The sequence below is a fragment of the Ornithorhynchus anatinus genome, chromosome 5 (assembly GCF_004115215.2).
Source record: "Ornithorhynchus anatinus isolate Pmale09 chromosome 5, mOrnAna1.pri.v4, whole genome shotgun sequence".
In the NCBI taxonomy this organism is placed as follows: Eukaryota; Metazoa; Chordata; class Mammalia; order Monotremata; family Ornithorhynchidae; genus Ornithorhynchus; species Ornithorhynchus anatinus.
The window spans coordinates 48728873-48741343 of NC_041732.1; the positions used below are offsets into that span (position 1 = coordinate 48728873).

Sequence of the window (12471 nt, forward strand, 5' to 3'; positions counted from 1 at the left end):
CACAGCAGCCACGTGGCCAAGCTGGGATTAGAACCCATGACCTTCCGACTCCCAGGGTTGCCCTCTATCCATTGTGCCATGCTGCTCCTCAATAAAAAGTTAGGTTGAAGTTAACATCATCGGAATCATAAGGTGGAACCCATTGACATTCCAAGTAATGTGAGGATTTTTTCAGTTTCACGGAGCAAATCCTGACTCGACTAAATCAAATCATAAACTGTGGGGGTCTCCCTTATAATGCGCATTCATCTGTGTGCCTTTAGGTCAGTAAATGGTAAGCCAAAGTAATTTAGTTAAACTGATACTAAAAACCTAAATTCTAAGCCATTTAATGTCCCTCATTTCTTTTGTGGATGACCAAGATTCCCAAATTGGGTTCCAGGGCTCAGCAGTTTTATAACTCTTAATTCCTGTCAGGATAGCGTGGGCATAGGAGATTACTCTGTCCATGGACCCGATTGGATCATGACGAGGGAAGTCATCACCGTCCTCCCTTCAACATCATCTCTTCGACATCGTGCCAGGGCACCTCATCTCATCTTTTTTCGCTTAGTGCCAGCTAGAGATGTTAGGCTCGTGTCCTCCCTCCCCTCTCAAAAAGCAAAAAGGGCCCATGAACACCGTTCTTCCTGGAGGTGCATTAAACTATAGCTAGATTACCAGGGGGTTTCAAGGAGGGCAACCACTCTACCAATTTTCCAAGCATCCGTCATTGCCACTTTCTGAAGTGGGTTCTTGATCTCTCTAAATCGCTTAATTCAGTTCTCCGCATTCTGATGTTGCTCAGTGAAAGCCATTCATGATAAATGATCAGTTCACTTGATATGTTTCCTTCACTAACAACAAAATTTGGGGATTCTGTTTTCCAGTAAAGTCAGTTTCTTGATTGATGGGAAGATGCCCTGTGTGAAAAAATTTGACATGTCCTGAGTTAACTCAACAGCTACTGTGAATCACAATTAATAGGGTTTGAATCGGTCAATCAGTCATGTTTATTGAGCACGGCACTATGTGAAGAGCACTGTGCTAAGCACTTGGGAGGGTGCAATACAGCTCCCTGTCCACAACAAGCTTACAGGCTTAAACAGGAGACTGACATTAAATGTAAATAAATAACGGATATGTACATGAGAGAGGTTGAAGGAGGGGTGAATAAAGGGAGCAGATCCAAGTGCCAGGGTAACACAGAAGGGGGTGGGAGAAGAGGAAATGAGGGCTTAGTCCAGGAAGGCTTCTTGGAGGAGATATGTCTTCAGTAAGCCTTTGAAGTGGGGAGAGTAACTGTCTGTCGGATATGAAGATGGAGGGCGTTCCAGGCCAGAGGCACGACGGGGGCAAGAGGTCGGCAGTGAGATAGATCAGAGCGAGGTACAGATCTCACTCTGTACCCTCTGTACACTCTGTATACCCTCACAGAGGAGCCAAGTGTGCAGGCCGGGTTGCGGTTGGAGACTAGTCAGGTAAATTAGAGTGAGGCAAGGTGATTGAGTGCTTTAAAGCTACAGGTAAAGAGTTTCCCATCTAGCTTTAGTTGGAACAGAATTATGTATGTTGACATGCTGACTATTTAAATTGCCGAGTGCAAAAGTAAATGCGTAAATAGGCGTGACACTGATTTTACAGTTTGTCGTCTTAAATAGCTAATGCTCTGTCTGGTCCAGTTGCTTGCAGTGATTTGAGACCTCCCTTATCTTATGGAGGTGAATTTTTCGGTCGAAAGACCCATTTCCTACGACAGCCAGGCAGTAGAAAGCCGAGCTGGGTCTTTGGGATTAGGGAAGGCGTGTCAGTGACACAGTTTGTCGGTTATATAATATGGAGAATTCTGCCATCTAGTGCGCAACGGAGTGAAGAAACTTGGAATCAGCCAATGAATTTTTTATTATAAAAGGGCCCCCAGTTACTGGAAGTGGATGTAGAAATTGAGACGTTATGAGTAGATGTGATACATGTGTACAGTTTTGCTGGGAAGGGTGTTTTTGCTAGAGACCTTAATCCAGACCACATTTCCTCTTCACTTTTCCCTTCACAGGAGGGAGAATTTATGCACCGAATTGCCCACAATCTCAGATTGTAGTGCTGATTGAGTGGAATTTTTTTTCCGGTGTCCATCTTCCAAAATATTAAATTGCAAGACTTCAGTAGAGCTGCCAAGAGAGAGCTCCCGGCGCTCCTGCTGAATATCCGTATCCTGATTTTAAAACCTGTCCATAGATTTGCACCTGCTCAGATGAGAAGATACACAGTAGCTACCTCATCTTTTCCATCACTTTTTTCAAAAGGCATCATCCTCGCCCCCATTTGGAAGCTCCATTCTCTCTGCAGTCTACCCTGCAGAGCACTTTTTCATGCAAATTTTGGAATTAGCAGCAGCACTTAAACATGCTGTGCTTCCCTTTGGTTTGGAAGGCTGACTTCTCCCTGTATACCTGGCTCATAAAGGAAAAATGTTGCTGCCAAAAGGAGAAATCTCAGTTCAGATGCTAACCCAAGACAGCCCTAGGTCTCGCTCTTGTAATTTCCTTTGAGAAAGTCAAAAGCCATGCACAGAATAATAATTATGGGAAGCCTGAGTTGAACAGTACTGATGAATTAGAATTATGATGAAGCAGGGACTATTTTATGCTTAGCATAATTTACAAACAAAAATGAGTTGCGAGTAGTCTTGAGGACTGAGTGCAGTTTTCCTCTTTGGTTTCCCCACAACTTCACTTACCAGAATAAGTACTTGTTTTAAAGCACAAGGCCTTTTAAGAATTGCTGCTCCCTAGCCCACAGGCACTCAATGAAAACTCTATTGACTCATACAACGCATTGACTACGCAGATGCTTAAAGATATTATTTGGAGGTGATTTTTGAGGGCTTCTCGAGACAGTGGAACAAAAAACTGAAGTTACTCAGGGTAAATTATAGGGAAAAAATGCACAATGTACTAAGTCATACATATTAAGCTCATACCTGGATAGCAGGAGTGTCTTCAGATCCAGTCAAATTGAGCTAGAAACTCCCAGCCTCGCCTTTAAACTGTACGGTAATCCAGTTACCGCTTTTTCAGTTTCAGTGCAAACTTAGATGAACTTCATCAAAGAAGGAGCATCGCGTAATGGCCTGGGTGTCAGAGCATCTGGGTTCCAATCCTGGCTCCTCCACTTGTCTCCTCTGTGGCCTTGGCAAGTCACTTAATTCCTCAGTGTCCCAGTTACCTCATGTAAAATGGGGGTTAAGATTGTGAGCCCCACGTGGGATGTGGACTGGGTCCAACCTGATTAGCTTGTGTCTACCCCAGAGCTTAGTACAGTGCCTGGCACATAGTACGCACTTAACAAATAACATTTAAAAAAACCCACAAAAACCCTAAATGACAATGTATTTGAGTCCTCGTATCTCCAAGTGCGATTCAGCTTTGGACACAGGCAGGAATTAGCTGATTTGGATTGCTTTCTAGTGTGCTATGCTTTTTTGCATAGAGTTAACTTGCCACTGCAGATCCAGATGGAGGGGAACCCAGCCCTCTGATCCCAAATGTTAGGTTTGGGTATTTTTGTTGTTGTTGGTATTTTGTTTAATGTTTTTTTTTTAAAAAAATTAGTAAAACCCATCCTTCTGCAGCAAAATGGTTTCCAGGGGGCTTATTGGATTAGGTGGTTTGTTCTGCTGTAATAGATGCAACTGAAATACCTGATCTTCCTTACCTTTTAGAGCAAAGCCGGCGGGATGATTTGGAAGCCCTGGGCCATATGTTCATGTATTTCCTTCGAGGCAGCCTACCCTGGCAAGGGCTCAAGGTACGTTTGATAGTAGCACAAGGTAGGGTTTTGTTTCAGTGTTTCATTTGTAAATTTGGGGGCAGCTGAGCTGATTTCTTACAAGAATCACGAGGTAAAAAAATGTATCACGGGGCTCTGAGCCAGAAACCATTAGATTTTATTCACCACAGTATTTTTAAGTGGCCACCAGAGTTTGGACTTCAAGATGTTCTCTTCCCCAGTTGAATGCTGTCTCTTTGCTCGTGAATTCCCCCTCTTTCGATGATTCCATAATTTTTCTCATCTAAATTATATTTTTCTTGCTGCAAGACTCATATTGCAGCATGGATCCCTCCTCCACTAACATTTTGTGGCAGAAGGAGTGTTCCCAATATGTCCAGGAATTTCTGGAACAAGCAAATGACAGCAGCTGCTGTTTTTCATGCCAGTAAGCCAAGCCAGGCTGGGTATATCCCTAGGGAGTAGGGAGGGGGTTTACTCTTGCCTGCAAATATTCCCACCTAGTGTGGGCTGGTGGCCCTCATTCAGAAAGGTGGGGTTTTCTTTACCAAAGCTGGATTTTTTCCAAGGAAACGGAAGGCCAGTTTTGAGGAAAATTGTTTTGCTGTAGTAATCGGTAAATTTCGGGCCACTCCGAGTGGATCTCTCACCAACAATTCAGGGAGCCTGTGCTTCTCCTTTGCATTTTCTGCGGTACCTCAGAGATCATGAGAAGAATGTTTTTATCAATTGACACTGTAGTGTTTGTAGCCAAAAACTTAGACATTTCCTGGTATCCCATGCTTATGGTCACTGGCTCACCTCTGTTGGAATAGAAATCCCGAGTCTCAAACTGGAGTCCTGCAAGCATTGCTGCTACCAAACTTTTTTCATTCATAAACGTCGAGAATAGACAGACATAATAGGTGGCTAGGTCCACGCCTTGAGGTGGGTGAGGTAATAATCATCTGCATTACACCCGTTCTTGGATTATGTCTGGCTAAGGCATGCCGCATAGTGAGGCTTCTGTCTTTTATACAGGGGAACGCATTCTCACAGTCAGGAAACGTTGACTTCTGTGATTAAAATTTTACTAATTCCTTGACCTATAGTCTTCAGACTCTTCTTGGTATTACAGTTTTCAAGTAGCTTATTATGTTTCCTCTTACTCATCCCACAGCTAAATTATGTGTACTTACGAGCGTACTTAGTTTCTTGAATCTTTCTTGTAAATCCGTCTATCCAGGCCATGAATCATTTTGGCGGCTGCTCTGAAATTCTTTCAGATTGTCTCCAGGCAGCACTACTGAGAACTAATGCAATATTCTGGTTGTGGCCTCTCAGAGTCGTAAAGTTGATCCTCTTCTGTCCAGAGATATAATACTTTATTGTCTGCCTGCCTTAAACAGAATTTTTCCCTAGAAGTGTGAGCACGGCGGTGAAGTAGAGAGCTCATATTAGGACTATCAAGCACGTTGTGAGCAGGGAATGTGTCTACCAACTCTATTGTATTGTACCCTTCCACGTGCTTAGTACAGTGCTCTGCAAACAGTAAACACTCAAGAAATACCATTGATGATAATGTCGATCCATAGCTTTGTAGGATCACCCACGAGACACTGCCATTACCTCCCTTCTGCTTCCCCATCTTCCCTTCCCAATCAGTCAGTGGTATTTATTGAACACCTATTTTATGCCGAGCACTATAGCAAGCGCTTGAGAGAGTAAAAAGCGCAGCAGAGTTAGCAGACACATTCCCTGCCCAGAACGAGCACACCATCTAGAGGGGGAGACAGATAACAGTATAAATAAATCATTTTAAATATTTAATTTTAAAGATATGAACGTAAGTGCTGTGGGATTGGGAATGAGCCGAATATCAGATGTCCAAAGGTCGCAGATCCAAGTGCCTAGACGACTCAGTAGGGAAAGCGAGCCGGACTTTCCCAGACTCATTAGCTTTTTTTTTTAAAGATCGGGGGGGAAAAAAAATCAGTAAAAAAGTTGGTCCCCCAGACCAAATCACAAGCGTAACCCCGCTTCTGTACTCCTCAGAAACCAGGGAAGGATGGGACAGAGGGGAGGGGAGTTTAGCGCTATAGAATCTCAGTGTGGAAGGAGAGGAAGGCGGGAGGGCTGATGCCCAGCTGAAGACGATAGTCACGGGAGGTGAGGCGTTGATCCCAAACCCTGTGAGTGTTCTCAGTGGTTCATGGAGCAAGACATCCCACCCCCAGCAAATGACCAGGAGCAATGACCCCACTTTCCTGCCTTTCCATTGACCCTCATTTGGGAGGTCTGATACAGTCGAGCTGTCAGCACTCTTTTCAAACGACTGACCTCTGTCCATGTCCCCAACAGATTTGCCAGACAGCCATAAGTATTTCTGTTCCCCTTGAATTGCTGAGTGCTTAATATAGTGCTCTATGCATAGTAAGCGCTCAATAAATGGGAATGACTGGCTGATTAAACTTTTAAACCTTTTCAGGCCTCATCTGGAAGTGGCAATGTCTTTGGCCAATGATGAATTTTAGTTGAATGGCCATTTTATACTTAATTTTGATTTCCAGCCTAATGAACTACCCGCAGTCCATTTGCTGGTGTTTTAGTCGCTGATTTAATTTTGAAAAATAATTTTCTTCCTCCCAGCAGATGCCTTGCTTTAGATCCAAATATGTAACTTCAACTGTGTTGCTAACATCCATTTATTTGGGAAGGGGTGGGGTAGTGGGGAGAATGAGTCTGTCTAATAAGCCCTGCCAGTTCAAGTGAAGCAGGCTTTGTTCTCCAAGCACATCAGACCTCCTGCCATTAGCTGTATTTTCCAGACACTGTTCCTTCTTTGTACCCTGCAGGCGGACACATTAAAAGAGAGGTATCAGAAGATTGGTGATACAAAAAGGAATACTCCAATCGAAGCTCTCTGTGAGAACTTTCCTGGTAAGGTCTGGCTATCCCCATCTGGACCCCACTCTTTGGTACTGAAGGCAATGTGGAAATTGGAAGCCCTCTTCTGTTTGTGAAAGAACCAGGCTTGTTCCCGTTCTGAGGCTACTGTTCTTGAATGGGGCTGTGATGAAAGCAGATAATTCACTTTACTAAACACCTTGTAATAGTCCTCGCCCAGTCAAATGTGTCAAGCATATCCATGAACCTGTAGTTTGGAGCACTTTGCAGAGCTCTTTTTGTGAAGCCTATTAGGACTGTTGGATCATTTCCATTTTACAGATGGAAAAAGCTCAGATACAGAATTGAATTGTACCGTCTTCTGTTTTCCTCTGATACCCTCCTCGTCTTTTGCCCAACAGAGGAGATGGCCACGTATCTTCGTTACGTCAGACGATTAGACTTCTTCGAAAAACCCGACTACGATTACTTGCGGACACTGTTCACGGAGCTCTTTGAAAGGAAAGGCTACACCTTTGACTATGCCTATGACTGGGTTGGCAGGCCAATTGTAAGTGTCTTCTTCCACCCTCTCCTTCTTTCCCCCAGCAGGTATCTCCCTGCCTGACGGTATCCCTTCCCAGGCACCCTAGCACTCCTCCCCTCTGGGCTCTTCCTGCTTGGGCCTCTGAAAATCTTTTTCAGCATGATGCTAGAATCTGCTTTCAGTTCAGGGGAAAGCAGGAAGATCCTCTTCAGGTGATTTAAAGACACTAACGTCTTTGTAGATCCAGGTGCCAGGATTTTGTGAGTGTCTCAGGAAAGATTGGGGTTACTGGCGTTGCAGCTTAATATCCCGTCAGATGCTTAGAGTCTTTGGAACCTGACGTGGCAGGAATTTCCTCTTCAGGAAATCTTCGGGTTCACTATTCTTGTCAGGTGAAAAATATGCTTCCCCTCAGGCCCTGCCTTGGCAGTTTTTATTTACAAAAGGTTTTATCAACCGGTAATAATCCGCACATGATCTCCCCTTGACATATGGATCAATGGAGGCTCCCACCAGCCCGCTAAACCATGGCCTTGATCATTAACAGTTAAAGCCCATGCTTTGTTGGGGAGAACAGGATAGGGTCCATTTTTACGGAATGACGGTTTGCCTTTCTTTCTAGCCTACGCCAGTGGGGTCGGTTAATGTAGATTCTGGTACATCTGCAATAACAAGAGACAGCCATGCCCACAGGGAGCGTCCGTCACAGCAGCAGCCTCTTCGAAACCAGGTTTGTGTCTGCTAACTCCTCTTCCAGCTACTTCTCCAGCCAGCTAAGTATTAAAAGTAAAACCCTCATGCTTTTCTTCTTAAGAGTAGAGGCAACCATACTAAAGGGAAGATGTGAGGCCCATTCAGTTCTTAAGCAGCTCGCCTTGAGTTACACAACTTCTCACGGGATTGCGTTTCAGGGGAGCAGACCCGGAGGTTCCATCCAGCAGGGAAATGGGTTCTTCATCTTCCCTGTCTTTTCCATTTAAATGAAAATGTAATTAACGCTCTCGAATTGGATGGAATTTATAATGTGGAACTGAGAAACCGAGGGAAAGCCGAGATTGGCTGAGTGAAAAAAGTCACACGCAGTAAATGGATAAAGCTGCTGTGAACCTGAGAGTCGATTTCTCTTTTGCCAGTGTCATTGTGTAGGATATTCTCATCCAGGCGGGTTTTCATTCAAAAGGTTTGAGGCTTAGAAAGCTATCAAGTTTTTTCCCTTAGGTTTAAAAAAATACAAACAAAAAAACAACCCAACATCCTTCCCACTAAGGGATTAGAAGTATCCACATTAGCGCACAACTTCTATCAACTTCTAGTCCGGGCTCAGGACAAACAGCATCCATGCTGGTTAGAGTCTTCTCTACACAACATTGTTTCTTCAGCTTTTTCTACATTTTCTTCTGTTTAGCCTGAAGTCCGGGTACCATTTACTCCACACTTCGGTCGTTTCCTTGTACCTCTCTTGCAGCCATCCACATCCCCTTCCTGCTTCTGAAAAGTAAAGACCAGAGCATTTTAGGCTAAATTATTCTTTCATACTTTGACTCCAGTGAAACTAAATCCTTTCTCCAAAATTGCAGAGCTTAGGGATTCTTTTGTAGGCCCTTTTGAAAGCTCTGGGCGTAATTAACTGTAGAAAATTAAATTATATCTTGATTGAGGTAATCAAATAATTAACAATTGCTTCACAAACCCAAATAGAAAGAGATGCGTTGAACGTCCCCCCCTTTCCCTATGGGGTCTGATGTATTTGGCCTTCAGGACAATCCTTAGGAATGTAACAGCTCTGAGGACCTTTGGGGAAAGACCTTTTTTTGGGTGGGGGTTGAAAAATTCTGACTGGAATCGGTTGAATTCCACTTAATTTTCCTTTTGAGGAATGAGGGTGTAAGGAGAGTTGACTGTCGTGAAGGGGTTCAGAGGAAGAGTGAGTTGAATCGGGCCTTAGGGGTAGGAGTGGTCGGGGTTGTCCTCTCCCTGCTCTCTACTCATCGGCCATCTTTAGGAGAAGTAGATGCTGGCGTGAGCATGAAAGGGAATTCGGCATGAGGGCTGGGTTGTATTCATGTACATTAAGGTTGTCCTAGTGGTGCCTAGTTCTTGGTAGGCAAGGGTGGTATCCTCTAGATTAGGAAATTCTTTCCATTTGTTTTTATTATTTCATGCTAAGTTTTCAGACCCATTTGCAAATGCCTGTGTTTTACTGGCTAAGGCAAGTACTACCTGCTTTAGCGAGAAAAGGAAGAGTAATTACACCGGGCCCTTTCTGCAGAGAGAATGCAGATGGCCCTATTAGTTTTCCCAGTTTCAGCTTGTTGAAACAAGATCTATATGAGCCACACACAGAGAGAAAGACAATATGCTTTTCTTTTAGCTAGGTTAGAGTCCAGATGCATGGGGCGTTTGCATTCTAGTTCCTGACTAGAAAAGAATCCTTCTAACATCTATTCGACCTGCTTTTTCCAAACCTTCCTGATTGTGTGTGCTTTGTACAAAAACACGTAGCGTGTTTCTTCCATCCAGGGCTGGAAGTAAGCCAGTGCCCGTTGGAACCCGGCTCCGGTATAATAACAAGTCCTAGAATGGGCGTTCCAGAGCGGCCAAAGGGGCGGTGGTGGGGGGCGGGCTGGGAAGGGGCCACACACCCCTCGATCCCCCCGCCTGGCCCCGGCCCCAACCCCCTGCCGTCTGCCGACTCTTTGGTTGCCAGCAGCCGCCATTTTGCCACAGTCGTTTTACTCCATCCCAAGGCCTCGGGCTATTTCATGTGTTCTTCAGTGGCGGGATGTCCCCCCACCCTGTCCTCCAACACGCACACACATGTACACCTCGAAGCCCCTTCACCACCAGGGCCGTCAGCCTCCCTGTCAGGTTCTTTGGATTTGTTTTTGCTTTTAACTTCTCAGCAGTGTTTCCATCCTTTCTGAAGCTAGTGATGCATCCTGCCAGCATCCAAGTACTTGAAAATATACAGTTCTAAAATCCTTCCCATTTGTTTATTCTTCTCACACTTGTTCTTTCAGATATAACGCAGACCTTTCCTCAGAACAGTATTATCACTTTTTGTTTGTATTAACTATTTTGAAGTGATAAAGTACTGGAGTTGAATTATGAGTTCTAAGGGGAGTGAACTTTCCCGGTAGCAAGAAATGTTTCCAAGCATATTGGAAATCAGTTTGCTCTTGGACAGATTCAGTGATGGTAATTCTAGCCAGGAGGATAGGCAAACTAAATCTCTTGGGCAGCCAATGCTAGTGTGGTTTTGGATACCAGGAAAGAACTGAAGCTCTCATGTCCCCGTACCCGTGATAAGCAAAACCTCCTTAACGCCGTCTAGCTGGCTCAGCTTAGAAAGCAGGCCAGGATGTTACCCATGGACTTTGAAAAAATCATTCCTGTATTTATTGAGCGTTCACAGAGACTAAATTGGCATATGGTACATGTAGCGTAACTCAATTACTCAAGCAAAAGTCATGCATTTGTATGCCATCATATGATTTGGGTTAACTTTAAATTTTTTTGACATTGACATTATGGAGAAAGCTAGTTTATTAATAGAAAATGTTTGGGGAGGCGAACCCCTCCCCTCACCGCTCCCGCCAGTCTGGAAAAGGGCTTTGTATGTAGGATTTTATCCTGTCTTTAAGCCGATATTCTGGGTCCCATGGGTTCTCCTTGATGACATTATTTCATTAAAAGTACCAATCTAAGAAGTAGAAAGAAAAAATAATTTACAACTAGTCTGAGGAGATGGAAGAGCAAAGATATAATGGGAAATAATACTAAGAATCGGGATGAAATAGCTGAATAAATATTGGAAGTACAAATACAAATATACTGAGTACATAAGTGCTGAGAATAGGCATAAAACGTGTAAGTGCTAAGGGCGGTTGTATGCTGTCACAAATGGGGCGCTGTGAATTAGTCAAGAAAGGCTTCCAGTTTCCCCCGCTCCCCCCAGTTTTTTAAATGGTATTTGTTAAGCGCTTACTATATGCCGGGCACTGTACAAGCGCTAGGGTAGGTACAAGCTAATTGGGTTAGACACAGTCCATGTCCCATGTGGGGCTCTCAGCCTTAATCCCCCATTTTACAGATGAGGGAACTGAGGCACAGAATAGTTAAGTGACTCGCCCAAGGTAACACAGCAGACACGTGGCGGAGCCAGAATTAGAACCCAGGTCCTTCTGACTCCCAGACCCATGCCCTGTCCTCTAGGCCACGCAGCTTCTCGGGTCGTATTGCTTCTCAGACATTTTTGTGTCTGGTCAGTGAGTGTGTTATGAGGAGTAAAGGCAAAGGAATTATTAATTGTCATCAGTGATAGATGGAGCACTTTGCGGAAGCTGTTGTGGACCCAATTTGACTGACGAGAGAAGTGCAAATCAGAGCACGGTATGGAGAACCTTTAGAAATCACCCCGTCAGTTCTCCTCCCTCTAAGCGGGACCACATTTAAACTGCTGCAGACAAATGAGTAGCGGTGTAACCACGGCGACCTCTGGCAGAAAACCGCCGCTCAGAAAAAGAGAAGATGAGAAAAATCTAAATTCTAAGCATGATTTGGCCTTCAGAGGAGGAAACATACCCCTTTGGCTCATTCTTGCTGCGCTTGCTAAAATCCAGCTTGTAAACTGGGATATGAGAGAGATGTCAAGAATTAATCATTCAGTCAGTTGTACTTATGGGATGCTTTCTGTGTACAGAGCACTGTAGTAAGCCAATCAGATTTATTGAGCGCATACTGTATGCAGAGCACTGTATTAAGCACTTGGGAGAGTACAACATAATGTAACAGACGCATTTCCTGGCCACAGTGAGCTGCCGGGGATTGTACGAAACAATAGAGTTAGTAGACACAAATCCTGCTCCCAGGGGCTTCCAGTGTAAATGGGGAGACAGACATTAAAATACGTTAAGATAAGAGAAACGGCTGACTAAGGATGTGGATTTAAGGGCCGTGGGGCTGAGGATGGAGTGAATATTAGTGCTTAACTGGTACAAATCCAAGTGCCTAGGTGATGCAGAAGGGAGGGCAAAGAGGGGAAATGAGGACTTGGTCTGGGAAGGCCTCCTGGAGGAGGTGTGATATGAGGAGGGCTTTGAAGATGGGGAGAGCGGTGGTCCATTGCATATGAAGGGGAAGGAGTGTCAAGCCAGAGGGAGGATTGGGTGGTGAGATAGACGAACTTGAGGTAGAAAGAGCAGTTTGGCATTAAAGTAGCGACGTGTGTGTTATAGTGGGTTATAGTAGATCACCAAGGTAAAGTAGGAAAGGGAGAGCAAATGTAGTTA

The 12471-nt window shown here is 44.4% G+C and overlaps 1 protein-coding gene across 6 annotated transcripts in view; it reads left to right on the forward strand.

The window, feature by feature from the left end:
* Positions 1-12471, forward strand: part of CSNK1G1 (casein kinase 1 gamma 1) — a 205392-nt gene that overhangs the window by 168388 nt on the left and 24533 nt on the right. For all 6 annotated transcript variants that reach the window (XM_029065562.2, XM_029065566.2, XM_029065567.2 and 3 more), the window contains exons 7-10: positions 3701-3786; positions 6603-6687; positions 7056-7204; positions 7803-7910. In XM_029065562.2, the coding sequence (XP_028921395.1) occupies positions 3701-3786; positions 6603-6687; positions 7056-7204; positions 7803-7910 (428 nt within the window). The remainder of the gene's footprint in view (positions 1-3700; positions 3787-6602; positions 6688-7055; positions 7205-7802; positions 7911-12471) is intronic.